General features: G+C 44.2%; 1 protein-coding gene across 1 annotated transcript in view; it reads right to left on the reverse strand.

Annotated features, from left to right (window-relative positions):
- VSTM4 (V-set and transmembrane domain containing 4) overlaps positions 1–16,276 on the reverse strand; it is a 39,737-nt gene extending 23,461 nt beyond the window's left edge. Inside the window, exons 1-3 of the mRNA XM_059821430.1 lie at positions 16,222–16,276; positions 10,324–10,722; positions 1,399–1,467 (exon numbers count right to left, since the gene is read on the reverse strand). Of these exons, the coding sequence (XP_059677413.1) occupies positions 1,399–1,467; positions 10,324–10,722; positions 16,222–16,276 (523 nt within the window). The remainder of the gene's footprint in view (positions 1–1,398; positions 1,468–10,323; positions 10,723–16,221) is intronic.
- Between the last annotated feature and the right edge of the window lie 475 nt (positions 16,277–16,751).

Consider the following 16,751-nt stretch of genomic DNA (forward strand, 5'->3'; position numbering starts at 1 on the left):
TGCTTACAGGATAGAAAAAAGTTATGTCTACAAGATCTAAATAGACCCTGGCCCGAAAGATTTAGGGTAACAGTTCAGAAGTAATGTAACCCTCTTGAAACTTTCATACAGTATCCTGCTCAGTTTAAAATTTGGTTGAAGTCTCCATAAAGGCAAATAGGTATAGTCACAAGGGTTTCCTTTCAGGAGGGAGGAGAGGATTGGTTTTTTCTCTTTTCTTTTTTTCCTTTTTTTGGTGGGGCACCCCAAACCAGAAGGACTTCAGTTGGATTATTCCCCAGTTCAAGTGCCTGTACTAATTTAAAAAAAGTGGCGGTGGGGGGGAGTGATGAGTGGCTGACGAAGAAAGAAGAAAGTCTGTGATTGCTGCTTCTGGTGGCAGCACTGGCTTGAAATTTTTGTAATTTTTTTAATTTTATTTTTCAACCTACTGCCTCGGTCTCCCTTTATGGCTTTTATTCAGGTGCCATAACACATTCCCACTGGAGCTGACAGGAGTCGTGCCATGACGGATCAAGATGGAGTATTTTGTTCAGAAGGAGAAGAAATCTTTAATGACTTATTTCTGCTTTTACTAGAACTTTAAATAGAGTAATTTAAGGATGCTCTACCCATTAATGTCTTGAAATGTCCTTAGGGAGGTATATTGGCTTCTTTCCTTCCTTCACAGAGAGGAAACTAAGCCTCAGAGGAGGTCAAGTGTTCTTGCAGAAAACAGCATTGCTGGAACTAGACCCCTGACCTGCAGTTCTGTGCTTTGCTCCCCTTACACAGTACAATACAGTTTGTAAATTGTGGCTTAAACAGTAAAGGTCCCCACAGAATCAAGGCAAGCCTGCGAGCGAGCACTATTGCCTGGCAGGCAGCACAGCAGAGTGGCTACGGATGCCGTGCTGCTGTGTCACTGACGCTCCAGGCTGGGGCAGGAGGAGGGAATCCCAACTACCTGCAAATTCTGGATTTCAGTCTCCTATAACAGTTGTTCACTAATCTACACAGAAAATACTGCTTGCCTTGAAACGCAAGGGAGCTTTAGGCTGCTCTTGCAGCGTAGAGCACGTCTGGTGATCAGTTTCTAAGGCTAGTGGGAGTGCAGGGTGCTTGGTACCTCTTCAGACACACTCAGCAGCTTCCTGGATAAGGGGATTTATTTGCATTGCATGATTAGCCAGGCATAGGTTATTTCCCCATTGCCATAACAAACGTATAAGAATCTGGAACCTTCCACTCTCTTTTCTCCAGCACCCCTTGTACTCTGTGGGATGCTTTCTCAGGCAAGTTCCCGAGTTTGCACAGGAGCTAGCAAAACTGGGCCTGAGTGGGGCACTTTAGTTGTACTGTAGCATTGAACTAAGTAACATCTTGTATACAACCAGTAGCAGTTAAATGTATCTTTACCTTCAAAAAACTTCCAAGCTTCATGGTTTTTCTTGAAAGTGGGATCATCAGAAGATTTTGATGAAATCACTGGAAAAAAACAAAGAAGACATGAGAAGAACTGCAAATGTGTGGCATAAAATGTTGGGACCTCTTGAAGTAACTGTAGTTCTGCCTTAGACTTCAGTGCACCAAGATCTTGCTTTATCTCACAGGATAATTACCTTTCAATGAAACACTTCAGTTATAAAACAGCATTATAAAAATGTCTTCCAGCAAGTCTCATCTGGCTTGGCACCCCTCATGAGTGCTGTAAGGCTTGTGAGACTGCCTCCCTGTTGTCATCTTATTCTGGGAAGATGCAATGTATAGCTCTCCAGTTGAAAGTTAAATGCAGTGAAGTACAGCAAGAGGATAGAAACACACTTTAGAAGAGCCTTGGCCTTAGAGTAGGGTGGCTATGTGCTTGTAAGGTCTGTAATGGCATTGTGGGGATTGTCTGAGTATCCAAGGAAAAAAGCTGCTATTAATGCTGTATGTAGCTGGTTTTATTCTGACTCTGTGTTCTCAGTTTCCCAGAAGTCGTACCTCTAGGGTTGCAATTTGTGTTTCTGTCCCAAAACAGGCTACTTCTGAGAGACAAAATGAGCAATTTTGCTCAAGAGAAGGGGAATTTATTTTCCCTTGTAGTTATATATTAAGAAGGACTTTTAACACTGTAGTCTATTTCTAAGTCTTGGAGGTTAAGGAAAAAAAGTAACTGGAAGAGCAATAGTTTTTCTGAAGGACACACCTCTGAAGGCTTCCTGAGAATTGATTTGGAGCCAGCCGCATTAGACACCGCTTTTTTAAAAAACAGGGAAGTCGTTCTAGCAATGCTTGGCACTGAAGTAATCTCTGCCAATATGATGGCGTTTCCCCAGCTTCAGGACTGACTCTGTAGGGCCCAGATTTTGTCCAACTTGCCTTCCTTCCAAAGCTCTTGTGGATATCCCTTGGCATGTTGAACTGCCCTGCAATTCCTACAACAGCACCAAATCAACCCATTAAAGCGGGAGCACTGCTCATAAGTTCTTTTTCTTCTTCCTTCCTTCCTTCCTTCAAAAGTTGTCTTCTGTACTGTGTATTTTAAAGATACATGAATATGATACCTGCCTATCTGCAAAAAAAGCCACCCATGCATACATGGACTTTCTGAAGCATGTCCAAATGCTTTAGAAAGTGCATATCTGAGCTGGGAAGCAGAATGCATCTACTTACCCTCAGTGTCCTTGGCTTAGATGTAGGAACAGATTAGCCTGAATATCTTAGTTAATGTAAACTGCTCTGCCACTGCTGTAGCAAAGGTCATTGACTGTTGAGTGCAGAATAGCTTAAATTACAGAATAGCCGGAGTAATTCCCCTGCCTATGGGTGGGTTTTTTTTTCCCTGAGAAGGAAGACTGGAGGACCAGAAGTTGTACCAGTTCACCTTTATGTCCTAGAAAAAGGGCCAACTGTATGACTATGTTCTAATTCAGGTAAGAGGGAAAATGGCTGCAGATTTTGCACAGAATTGTGCTTTCTGTTTCAGGAAGAGGAGCAGACTACAGAGCTCTGGGCAAATGGATGAATGTCAATGTCATAACAGCTGCACAACCTAGTACTAGAATACAAACACTCTGACTGCTGGATTACTGTTCAAAACCCTCTCTGCTCTCCTCAGCCAGATTGTTTATGCATGCTGACATTTTTTGATGACGTCAGGTTAGATGATCTCACTTATGATAATCCATAATTTTTTTCTGCATCCTGTAGGGATGTGAGGTGTGGGGCTAACTCAGTGGATATGGAACTGTTTTTGGGACTAATGAAATTTTCTGTTTAGTTGTGATGGGAAGCTCATAATGAATATTTTAACAAATCTACTCATTTGTTACAGAAAAGCATCACACATGTAGCTTTTTGGCAAGTATTTTAGAATACCTTCGGTGGTGGCTGGATGCCAGGTGCCCACCAAAGCTGCTGTATTGCTCCTCTCTTCAGCTGGACAGGGGAGAGAAAATATAATGAAAGGCTCGTGGGTCGAGATAAGGACAGAGAGATCACTCAGCAATTACTGTCACAGACAAAACAGACTCAACTTGTGGAAATTATTTTAATTTATTACCAATCAAATCAGAGTAGGGTAATGGGAAATAAAAACTAGATCTTAAAAAACACCTTCCCCCCACCCCTCCCTTTTTCCTGGGCTTAACTTTACTCCCGAATTCTCTACCTCCTCCCCTCCAGCGGCACAGAGGGTCGGGGAATGGGGGTTGCGGTCAGTTCATGACACGTTATTTCTGCTGCTCCTTCCTCCTCAGGGGGAGGACTCCTCACACTCTTCCCCTGCTCCCGTATGGGGTGCCTCCCACGGGAGACAGTCCTCCATGAACTTCTCCAACGTGAGTCCTTCCCACGGGCTAGAGTTTTCACTAACTTCTCCAGTGTGGTTGCCCCATGGGTCACAAGACCTGCCAGCAAACCTTCTCCAGCATGGGCTTCTCTCTCCACGGGTCCACAGGTCCTGCCAGGAGCCTGCTCCAGCACGGGCTTCCCACAGAGTCACAACCTCCTTCGGGTGCATACACCTGCTCCAGCCTGGAGTCCTCCATGGGCTGCAGGTGGATATCTGCTCCACTGTGGACCTCCACGGGCTGCAGGGGCACAGCCTGCCTCACCGTGGTCCTCACCACGGGCTGCAGGGGAATCTCTGCTCCGGCACCTGGAGCATCTCCTCCCCCTCCTTCTTCACTGACCTTGGTGTCTGCAGGGTTGCTTCTCTCACATATTCTCACTCCTCTCTCTGGCTGCAATTGCTGTTGCACAGCAACTTTTCCCCCTTCTTAAATATGTTATTCCAGAGGCACAACCACCATCGCTGATGGGCTCAGCCTTGGCCAGCAGTGGGTCTGTCTTGGAGCTGGCTGGCATTGGCCCTGTGGGACATAGGGGAAGCTTCTAGCAGCTTCTCACAGAAGCCACCCCTGTAGCCCCCCTGCTGCCAAAACCTTGCCATGCAAACCCAATACACCTTCCTTGAAAAAAAAAAAAGGGCTTTTGTTCATTGGGGGGGGGGGGGGGGAAATCTTGCATTCCTGTATCTTGCAACAATTTTACTGTTAGAAAACACCACATGCAACTAATAATTAATAGAACTCAGACTCTGTTCTATGGGAAACTCTGACACATAAACTTCCTAACAAGACAGATTGTTGTGATCATCTCTACATGTTTGTGTTGTCCATGCCAATAGGATTATAGTCAGACTGCCTAATTTTCTATGTTTGTCCTCCTACATGTAGTCTCTTCTCTTGGATTGTAAACCATTTGGAAAACGTATTGCTCTCCTAAGAGATGTGCAGTACCTTGCATAGTGGGCTTGCGGGATTACCCAATTGTAAATGATGGTTTGGAGGTGCTGCATATTGTTCTGAGGAGACTACTCACTGTTTTAAGTTTTCTGATAGGAAGGCAGTGGGAGAACCATCTTTCTGATGTCTTTTTTTCCTCAAATAAACTGTTTTCTGGTGTATACTGTACTATAATGAAGCTCGCTAATTTGGTTTTAGGCTAACATTGACCACGCAAGTGCAGGAAAAGAACAGATGCCTTTGATAACAAGATGGGGGAAGGGGAAAAGGTTCCCCTTAGCTTAGACGGAAGATGTTGCATGGCTGGAGTAGGAGATACTTCTTGGCAACATCAGGACATGGATTTCTCTTGGTTTTACTACCAAGATTTAACAGCAGCCTTTTATAAATCCTACTTGATATCTTGTATTCACTACACCTAAAGGGACAAACTGCGACAGTTCAAATTTCAGCTGGGCCTTCTGAAAACACCACAAAGATGCTGTAGTTGACACATGAGTCCATGAATGGAAGACTGTAAGGACTCCATCCCCATCAGATGAGGCTCCTTTTCTGAAGAAAAGTATTCTGTCCCTAAAGGAGAAGTCAGATACGTAGCTAAATTTTTAACTGCCATCATTACACATTAAGGAATTCTGGCCTGTAACTCTATTATTTTTCCACAATCCCAATATGTGTATCTGTATAAATGTATGTGTTGCAAGAAAACGCATTTGCAACTTCTTAATGACCTACACAAATTCACACCTGCAAACTTGCTAGCAAATAACAAAATCTGAATAGAAGTTAAAAGCAGTAGGTACTACAGATCTAGCCGTAATCTGGTAAGGTCTTTTGCTTCAAATAGTGCTATGCTTGGTGGCTGACAAAGGCTATGTACTGAATTGTCCCAGTTTTTTTCTGCTTCAAGAGCAAGTCAGATTTTGAAGAAGCAGTCTGACCCTTTTCCATTCCCTCTGGAAATTTCTGTCCTACACAGTGACCTCCTCTTCTTGTGTGAACAAAAAACCAACCTAAATGCTATTTCTGCATCCACTTGATGTGCAAGGTTGTAAGAAATTTGCCTGGTGCTTTAGCATAAAGATACTATTTTGAATTTGCAGACACATTGTTAGACACATTGTTAGACAAGACAGCAACTGTGATTTGTTTGAATACTGTTACCTTATTTGATAAATCACAAGCAGTACAATTTAACTATCCAAATGCTTCAGGCAGTTTGTATTGCTCTTTTCATTGCATCCTGGATCTAACTATAATATAAGTAAATCCCTTTGCAATAAAAAGTGCAACCGATCATAATATAAAATACAAAATGTGTTTGGAAGAAAATTTCCTTGAAAAGCCCAAGTGTTACCATTGGGGAAATTGGAGACTCTATCACCACTCTGAAAAGAGTTGCCTTCTCTCCCATGTGTAGCAAGTCCTGTACACTCACAGTGCATTAACTGAATGTTAGCTGAGGCGATCCTTTGTTTCCAGTAAAGAGGCTTTTAGCAGTAAAACAGTTGCTATGCCATTTAAAGAGATGTCATTTTTCAGATGTCTTTTAGTATCTTTAGTCTGGATTTAGAATTAGAATAAATACTCTTCCGGGGGGGCCGGGTGGTGGTGGTGTCTGCCTCGCAGGGTGTACAGTCAGTGTGTTTAGCCCACAGGTGGGCCTCCTGTCCTCCCTTGTCTCAGGTTTCCTGCTCTGCTTTGGGTTACATTTGAAGCAGAGAGAAGCAATACAGCTGACCAGACAGTGTGAGAAAGATGAAATCATGAGTCTCAAATCCCTACCCTGATTATATATTCATAAATTATACAGAAAATCAGGGGGGAAAAATAATATTTAAGGGCTGGACTGAAAAGTTACAGTTCTTCTTTGCAATAGCTAAACTGATCTGAACCCACTTTAGCTAGGAAGAGCAATGAGAAGTTTCTGTGTTACAGTTAGCCTAAACAGCTATGAAAGATGCAGAGTGGCTTTTTGTGAGGAGGGGTATGACAGGTGGTCTGACAATATTTTATATTGCTTTTTCTTCTGCTGCCATTTACCTGGAATATGTCGTTCCCTTCCCAAGCACTCCTGACAAATCCATATGTTTCATTACAGGCATTTAAGAAATTCCATCATTCAGTGAATGAGAAAACACTTTAAAATACTGACCTGCCCTATGAAATGACAATATCACAAGAAAATCCTAAAAATTATTCTCCACCTGATTTTCTCTCTTTTTTTTTCTTTTTTTTTCTTTTTTTTTTCTTTTTTTTTTTTTTCCACAAGCCTGCTACTTGTTCTGCGCTCCTTGGGTACATCTATTAGTCTTTTTTGCAAGTCCTTCATGCAAGAAACACGTTACTTGTTATCCACTGTCTTTCAGTGTACTACTCTTGGAGACAGCTACCTGCTCTGATGCAGAGGATGCGAGGGGAAGGGTCAGTATAGTGTAAGCCCGCAGCTGAAATAGTACTTTCCTCCCTCACTGCTTCTCTCTGTGTCTTGACACCAGAGCTGGCCCTCTCTAGCTCCCATGCCTCAAGTTATCTTCAGAATTTCTTCCCCAAAGCACTGGGAAAAGGTGCAGTCTGTCCTCTAGGAGACTCTGGGATTGTATGGTGACCTCCTAGCCCTGCTTGTAGGCCTGCAAGCTTCAGCCCTGGCCATCCATTCGAGGTGCTGTTGGAAGTAACAACACCTGGTAGTTACTCTCAGCCTCTCCTCCTCCCCCAGCACAGCCTTTGAACCACCTTTTCTTTGTAGGCTGAGTGAGGGCCGTGGCTTCTCTTCCCCACACCAGTTGCCTGCTTTGCCCCTTCCCAAGGATGAGAGGCTGAGGCAGTTGGGGTGATCAGTCCTTCTGCTTGCCAGTTCCTTCTTGACAGTGGCTGAATCTCTCCTTTCAGCCAAATCTAGAGGGGTGAAGGAGGAAGAAATAGGGAGAGGAGGAGGAGAGCCAATTCCTAGCCAAGGGCAGGAACAGCAGGGAAGAATGACTGCTGAGCATGAAGCAAGCTAATGCCCGAAGTCTGTAGGGCTAAATCATGCATGCAATAAAGCTTCACTTCATATCCCTGTGTGGTTACAAGACTAACCACTGTGTCTTGGCTCCAGCCACCCAACATGGGGTCAGTGCTTGTAAGATTAAATGCCCTCCAGAGATTAAGATATCTGCGCTCAGGAGATGTTGGGCTCTAGTGTTTTTACTCCTTGATGTTTAAAAACAAAAGAGTGAAAACAGCAACAAAAATCAAATAAGAAACTGTTCTCTGAGCTGTGAAGCTAACGAATTCCGTATCCCATACCCTAATGGCTCCCATCTCCACAACAGCCTTAGCGCTGGCCACCTCCTCCTGTGGTCTATCCAGGAGCCCCAGTTACTGACTGTGATGTGCAAGGTCACTGGGCATGTGGCAGCTCAAGAACAATAATCACCTTTTTTGTTCTTACAGCTGCCCTTCAGTGAGGAAGTTCATGCAGATCTTCTCTCCCTCCCCTCAGGCAATTTCACATTACTTGTACAACCTTAATATCTTTAAGACCATTATCTGATTAAACTCAGCCCATGGATTCAAAAGGGTGCAGACTAGTTGGTAGTGTGATCCTGTAGGCTTTGGTTTCTTTAGGATACGAGGTTATGGATTACAGATGACATTTGGCTGCAGGATTACATTTCTGACCCATGGTACTGATTGCTCTGGTGATTTGTATTTAGGAGTCTAATGAACTTCAGTAAAGTTTTCCTTTAAGTTCACTTCCCTGGTCTTCTGTGCAAAAGAAGCGTGGCTGATGCACACAGCTGGGGTCTGGGTGCTGGAGGGGTGGACTTTTCCCTGGTGGAGACAGATAAGGGATTTCTGTTCCAGTTTGGACCTGGGTCCTGCTCTGTCATTATTTATATTCCTGACTGTCTGCAACCAGGAAGCAGAGGAAATCCCATATGAATGTCTTAGAGGCTTTCCAGACAAGTTTTGCATACCCTGTAAGACCAAATAGTTCAGACTAGGATTTTCTTGCTCTTGTTTAAAATTGATCCATGCTGTTTGCTACTCATCTAAACCGAACTTCATCTTTGGATCGTTAGTGTCTTTCATCATTGCTAGTAATAATCAGCTAATTACATTACATTAATGCCATGATTTCTCAAGGCAGATTTAAACGTTGCTGGTCAACATGAAGCTGGTCTGTACCTCTTGTTATATTGTGTTTTTTGCATCTTTGCTCTTGTACTTCTGATAGATAAAAAAGAAAGCTTGTGATACCTGGGAGCTATCCACAGGAGATCATACACTCACAACAATTATTTTTCACTGTCACATTTGTCTCCCTGGTGTGTGTATAATCCAAAAGTGGTACAGAAACCTGAATTACACCAGTGAAGTTGGCATTGACAGAATGTGCTTTGGATTAACACTACGTAAACGTCTTCTAATCTATCTTGAAAAGGCCTGTGGTCAGAGTTCCCGCAGAGCAAAACTGGTTTCAGAGGAGAACTAGGGCCACTTTCCCCAAAACATGTTAGGTAAGTGAGATTAGGGTTTCCCAGCTACAGGAATAACCTTTTCAGTCTAAACACAGCAACAAATTTAGCATCAACAGCAATGGCAGAAACTTCATGAAGTACAGTTTTCTCCAACAAGTTTTTCTGTGATTGCTGGATGAACCTCTTGAATTTCCAGACCCACAGACCAAGCAGTCACACTTGATTTTTGGCATTATCTTTAGAGTTGGCCCTGTGGGAAATCAACTTTTCTGTTTATAATACCACAAGCAGCGGGCTAGTTGGCCAGCTAGCACTAATGGCACAACTGCCGAGCTCAACCACTCCTTCAAAGGAGTCCGTTCTCTAAAAGCCGATTTCACCATCTCTAAAGCGTGGGTGTGGTGGCGTTGGATTGGAGCTGACCCATCCTTTGGGATGATGAGAAGGCCTGATTTCAACTTGGTTCAAAACCCTCACTCATTGCTGGTCATTTCTTTATCTGAAGTTCAATACCAGCAGGCTGGTCACTGATTTTCTAGCTCTACTTTCTGGCTACAAGCAGTATAAACAAAAGTACAGAAGTGATACTAGAAATGCTAGACTAGAACTAAAAGCAGTGAAAACACCAAGAGAGAGGCAAAACATAGATCTAAAATATAATGCTTCTATTTCTGATTGACCCACTGCATATTCTTCAGAAGGTAAGTTAATTTCTCTCTGTTTCTGTCTGTTTGTATTTAAATAATAATGGCATTTTTTTATTCCACTAGCAAAGTTGTGAAGACCTGTAGCTGAATGTAAAGCAGTTTTAATTACTGCTATTCTGGTAAACGGCAAAGGAAATAGACTATCTTCTACAGATCTACCAATCTTCTCACTTCTTTACATTTTATTATGGGCTGAATAATGTTTAAATTGTAATGTGTAAGTAAAGAAGTTGAGTATTAGGTTTTCTTCTCATATCCACAGATAACACTTAAAAATAATGTAACTTCAAATGCCTTACGGATGAACTTGCAAGAAAAGAAAAAAGGGATCATGGGACAAGAAAAATGCTAGAACTGAAATCAGTAGTCTCTCACCTCTTACTTCAGTAGCTGCTGTGCCATTTGACCATGCTGTCCACTTATTCCTATGTTTGCCAATTTCCTGGACTTTGCATATATAATGTCCTTGATCTGTTTGCTGGAGGCTTAGAATAATGAATTTGTACATAGTTCCATGTTTCTCTTTAAGAAGATGAAGTCTTTGCTTGTGGAAATGATGAGTATAATTTCCATAATACTGGACAGACCCAAACTTCGTCATTTTGATCATCAGATACTCCTGGGTAGGTGATGCAGCAAAGACCCACCGCACAGCCAGCAAATTGTCTGTCTTTCTCTTTTGAGAAATGTGGCAGTAAAGGGTAGCATTATCTCCCTCAGAGTATCGCACTGTTGGTCCCGGAGAGACTGTCACGTTTAAAGCCTCACAAACATCTGCAAAGGAAAGAAAAGATGATGAGAAACCTCCATACTGGCACAACAGTACCATAATCTGTCCCAGCTTGCAAGTCAGCAATATAATGTGTGTGCAGCAATTTAATGAGCTTTTAGAACCTGACATCTTCTGTCTCTATGTGAATGTTAAAGACGGTATGAGGCCCTCTTTCAGTGAGTCTGCTCTAGTATTCTTGCTGTCACTAATTAATAAGATAGGGCTGAAGTGGACACCTTGCTGCTGTCATAGGCCCAACATCACATAATCTTTCGTCAGTCTGAACAAGCATTAATCTAAAACTAGCTTGGAGCAAGAGCCAAGAATGTCTTTTGGAAAGCTGTTCCATGACCAGCTCTTCCGATGACTTGCATCCTTCTTAGGCTATCCAGGCTAAATTGTTTCAATAGCCAGTTTATGCCCATTTGCTCCTGCACCAACTTTAAGTTTAAATAGTGTTTTCTTCTCTAGCACTTGCTGCCTGACTCCATATAGAAACCAGTTATCTGGTGTCTCAGCCTTCGCTTTGTTGAGCTGAAGAAGCCAAGCTCTGTTAGTCTCCTCTAGTAAAGTAGTGGCTCCACTTCCCTACTCACCTTAGTAGCCCTTCTCTGCATTGGTTCCAGTTTAAATTTTGGTTTTGTTTGCAATTATTTTAATTTTTTTTAATGTGAGTGACTGGACTTATAGACAGTGTCTGGAAAGAAGCTCTCCAATGTTCTGTGAAATAGTCATGGCACTTCCCAGATTTGGCTGGGATATACCTTGCCTGGTATATCCTGGAATTATGTTGTCCTTTTTCATGAGATTTTCACATGTGATTATCTGTCAGATTATAATGAAATAACACGCTTGGGCGTTTTCTCTTCTTTGTCATTTGTGGTTCAGTTCCTGGTGTATCAAAGAAATTCTTACTAATCCCCAAGTATGTGACTTTGCTTTACTAAGTCCTGAGTTTTTCCTACATGCTATCCCAATCTTATGCTAACTTGATAAGGTCACATAATTTCAACGTGCATGCTTCTGTCTACTTCTTTTAGACATCATTTGTGCAAACCTTACATGATGCTGTTCCCTAGATGATCACTGAAAGACTACTAACCTCCCTATATGCCCTTAAGCAGCTCCTCACTTTACAGTTCCACATGGCCTCTGTTTTAAGTAATATTCTCCTTGTCATAATCAAATGGGCATCTCAAGCCCCGGTTAAATCTGTCAGATTAGTCCTTCTGACTACAAATTCAATTTAATCTTACATTATTTGCAAGATAAAATATAACATGAGATTATATTGGGACAAATGATTATTCCATTGTTCCATTCATTTCTGAGTCCTGTTTTTCTGTTATTCAGCATGAGCCTCGCTTAGCCCAGTTGTTTGTCTCTCTGCTTTATTTCTGACCATGGCCAGTATAGGTGAAGGTTGAAAGAAGTTCATTAGAGGAAGATTTTTCTTTCTTGGCCTAACTGATCTATGCTGGACTGATTTTCTGAGGCATGGGAATCAACACTCGTTTTATTTCCTTCCTAATGTACATTAAGAATGTTCTTATTAGTCATATCAGAGACTGATCTATTTTTGACCAATGGTATATTGTGGCAATGTGTTCCCCAAATGACTTGTAATGTGTAATCTGCTGGTCTGATGGCATCCACTAGAGAGAGGACCATATTTCAACAGTAAGCAAGCACTCCCTGAAATGCACTCTACAAAGCATGAAATGTCCTCTAAAATGTGAATATTAAGCTTACTGTTATATGAATATACTGCACTCAAATACTAATGAGAATTGCAACTCTGGGAGAATGATTTTTTCATTTCTGGACACTTTTCTAGCACATCAGCTAGGAACATTTTAACAAAGGAGATGAGCATTTTGGCAGACGCTCTTGTCTGACATCAGCTCCTGAAACACAAACATGTATTTATCTTCAAAATAAGTAAGTAAAGTATTTCCATTCTATTTCAGAAGGAGTATTGGAAGCAGAGACACTGGTTTTATGACCCCAGTGAAGCTGTGAAACAGAGCGGTGAATTGTATCACCTTACTTAAAGTAAATCCACTAAATTAAAGAAATCACATTGCAGCTGTTTGAGAAGAACACTCTGAAAATTAATAGTGTAGTAATTACTTTGGGTCATTTCAATAGAAAGCTCTACTTAATGGTGTATTTTTTCCAAGTAGACATTTTTTCTTTGTGAAGGAGAAAATAAGGTGTATAAAGAAAGGTGGTTTTTTAAATTTCTTTAAGAAACTAAGGCTAAGCATGGCCTAGATTATTGATACAATTATCCGTGCGTGATGCTTGTGTGTGCAATTCATGTAAGTGCCAAAGCAAGAGATTATTTTGGATTGTAGAAAGCATGTAAGTAGAACAGGACGTTGAAATTTAAAATTACGGCTGAATACCACCGAAACTTCAGTTATTACTTGCTGGAGTTACCTGACCTTGGTGTTTTACAAGCAGATGTGAAGATGAGATGGCTGCCTCTGCCATCAAAATAAGATTAAATTTTGAAGGTTGTGCTGCTCAATAAATAAGGAATAAGTTTGAGAATTTCAGGACTTTTTTGGGTTCTCATAATTACTTAGGTTATAAATGTTTAATAAATAATTTATAAAAATGTGGTTTGGGTAAATGAAAAATGCAAACTTTTTCTACTGAAATTATGAACATGTTGTGAAAACTGTAAGGAAAAACAATTATGTCATTTTCCTGACATGTGAATTTCTTGTTTGAAAAAGCTGGCTAGGATTAATTGTGGAATAGAGTCCCAAAATAAAAGGCAAAAGAATCATTGCTTAATGCGAAACTAGGCAGAACATAGTGCCAAAAAGTACCCAAGAGAAAATACAGAGGAACTCAGATATGGTGATGATGGAAGCCTCTGCAAGAAGATAAAGCAGCATTGTACGTGGAGTCTCTGATACCTTTCTAGCTGTTTACACTCATACAAACATTGGTATTTTATACCTAAGGCTTCTGCTTTTCCTCTGGGGACATGCCTTCTTATAAGAAAATATAACATTTTGCATCCTTCATGTTGCCTGACCAGTGGGAACTCATCTCCTTATCTTTCTTCAGTGGCTCCAATTGGTGCGGCTGTGCAAGTGCAGCAATGGAGAGGGTTTTGGAAAGTTCCTGATGCTTTAACTGTGATCTCATCTCATCTTATGCTGAAAAGGGTCAGGTGATGCTTTATATAAAACAGAAAAACAGTGTCCATTTGACTTTATCGTCCCACTGCCATTGGAGCAGGAACAGTGGTGAATTTTGGAGGAAAGAGGTCATTTACCTCTTATGTGGAAAGGAAAAGCCTCATTCAGGGCTCCCAGACACTGGTGGAAATGTTCTTCCCATCTTTAGCAGGCACTGGATCAGCCCCAACATGAGGTTTACCTTTGTAATGGGCTGCTTGCCAAGAAAGGAGACTCCTCCACAACTTGAGAGCAGGCCTGTGTGCCAACAGAGCACTGAATTTCTAGACTTCAGATTGCTGCTTCAAGTGAGGAATCACTGTTTTCCTTCTCCTGCCTTCCCAGTATAGCATGATGTAGCTGCTCAGGTGGAGCTCACCACAAGAGTTTTAGTCTTGGTTCTGCTTGGAAAAGGAAACTATTTATAGAAAAGGGGAGGAGAGTGAGCCAAAGACTTGGGGATTCCTTTGCAGTGTGCTTAATCATCAAACACGTCTCTCCTATTTGCGACCTGCTCACTTAGTTGCCCCCGTCCCTGCGTTCTAGGTGTTTGTTTGTTTGGTACCCTCCACCTCCATGTCTCACTAGCCTGTTGGGAGTCAGGGAAGGTTACTGCTGACTAAACTCTGTTTTCAAAAATCCTATTTTGAAAATCGTCCACTTCTGTTTGTACCAGTTCAATTCAAAGTATTAGCTAGGTTTGGACTTTGTTGTCTGCCATGTTACATAGCAAAACACTTTCACGGCACCGTCAGGAGTAACAAATGATACTTTCAGCAGCCAGAAACCTGTCTGTGCCGGGACTGTCCCCTCTGTCTGTGCTGCAACAGTAGCAGAGGACCCACAGTCACTGCCGGGTCCTTATGTTTGGCGAGCAGTTTCAGCGTGGCTGTGCTTTTGTGGAAGAACCAGAGCTACTTCGGTGCAGATACTCAGGAGTAGAGCTGCTCCTGTGCACTACTGCTCACAATCCAGGCTTAGCGTTATATCTAGGCCCCTCTTCCTTCCTCCGTGGAAGCTGACAGGCAAAATCTACAACCCACTCTTCAGGGCCGAGAGGACTTTTTTCCTCAGCCCCTGCTGATAGCTAAGGGGCTGGAGAGGCATGCCATCAGGGTAGTTACCTTCTGAGCTCAGATTTGCATGACCAGCAGCATATGGGATGGCTTTTATCCCTGTTATACTTTGTTCTGTGAAACAATGTTCCTATCAAAGTCTGCTTTATTATGGCTTCTTTACAACTGAAAAGTAAGAAGAGCAGATGAGCCAGGAAGAAGCAAAGCTCTTTGTTTAAATGAAAATAATTAGGAGCTGGCTAGCAAGATCACCAAAAGCAACCAGCTGTTTTCAGTTGAACAGATCTGTCCACAAGTTTCACAAGTCAGAGGCTCCTTCTCTGAGAACGCTTCTGCAGTAACTAAAGATGGACTTGAACCAAACCTCTGCCTCCACCACCTCCTGCCCTTTCGAGGTGAAGATCCAAACCCAGCTCTTCCATTAACCTTGAATGAGCAGGGCTTCCCCACCCCCTGAGCCTCACTGCGCTTTGAAGTTCAGATCTGGGGTCTGTGTCCATTTTGCAGCTTTAGGACACAACGCTGGCCAATGCACCTTTGATTTTGGAGGCAGAAAGGTCTTGAGCGGAGGAGGTTTTTTACGAGCGAGCTATGGGTTCTGTCTCCACTGGATGCCTCCAGGATCGAGGCACCTGTGGAAAAAGCAATGCCAAATCTCCCTTTGCCCCAACTTCGCCTGCAGTTCCTCGGTGCAGCTAAACATCCTCCCGCCGGGCAGAGAAGGCGGCCGAGGACCCGTTTCCATAAACTTCTGCCTGGGAAGGGTGTTTTTGCGAAAACACAGTTGCGGGTCAGGTCGCTGTGCAGCAGCGCTGCTGCCGGGAGCCCGGAAGGGCAGCGGCAGAGCGGGGTGAGGGACCACCCGGGGCGGGGGGCGGCGGGGAGCACCCGGCCGGCGGCGGGGGAGCGGGGCGGCGGGTCCCCCGACCCCGCGGGGCAGCAGGGGCGCCCTCTGCCGGCGGTGCCCGGGCGGCGACCCCCCTCAGCTCTCGCTGAGCCCCCCTCTCCCGGTGCCCGAGCCCGGGCGCTGCCGCGGCTCGGGGCCGCTGCCCCAGCAGGGACCCGGGGAGGGACCCGGACTCCGCTCGGCGGCGCGAAGGGGCGGGCGGCAGCCCGAGGCGGAGCCCGGGGTCCCGCCGGCGGCCGAGGGGGGCTGCCCCGTCCCGGCCGGGAAGGGGCTGCCGGGGCAGGGCGCCGGCCGCTGCCCACCCGCGGTGCCGCTTACCTGGGGCCGGGGCTGTGGCCAGCAGGGCGGCCAGCGCCGTGGCCAGGAGGCGCATGGCCCGCGGGGCGCCGGGTCCCGTCCCTTCCCTCTCTGCCGAGCTGCCTCCCTCCTCTCCTCCCCGGCCTCTCGCCTCCTCCCCGCCCGGTCCTCCCTTCTCCCCTTGTCTTTCATCTCCTCCCCTTTCTCCTCCTTTTTTTCCGCTTTCTTCCTTCCCACCCTACTTCTCTGCTCTTCCCACCGTCCTGCCCCCCACTCAACTCTCCTCCTCTTTTTCTCGCCTTCTTTCCCTTTCTTTTATCCCCGCCGAGCTCAGGTCTGTGGGGTGGCACTAGATAGGGCTGCTCCGTTTGTAGCCTCTGTGATCCCCCCCGTGCACACACCCCCTGCCCAAAGGACGCGGATCTGTGCAGATGGTGAGCGGAAAGCTCCCCTCTCCGAGCACAGAAAGCCTCTTTGCAAGCGGGTGAGACAGCCTGGCAGCTATGGGTTGTGGGGCAGGGTGGTGGGACGGGGAAGGCTGTGTGGGGCAG

The sequence above is a fragment of the Gavia stellata genome, chromosome 9, assembly GCF_030936135.1.
Source record: "Gavia stellata isolate bGavSte3 chromosome 9, bGavSte3.hap2, whole genome shotgun sequence".
In the NCBI taxonomy this organism is placed as follows: domain Eukaryota; kingdom Metazoa; phylum Chordata; class Aves; order Gaviiformes; family Gaviidae; genus Gavia; species Gavia stellata.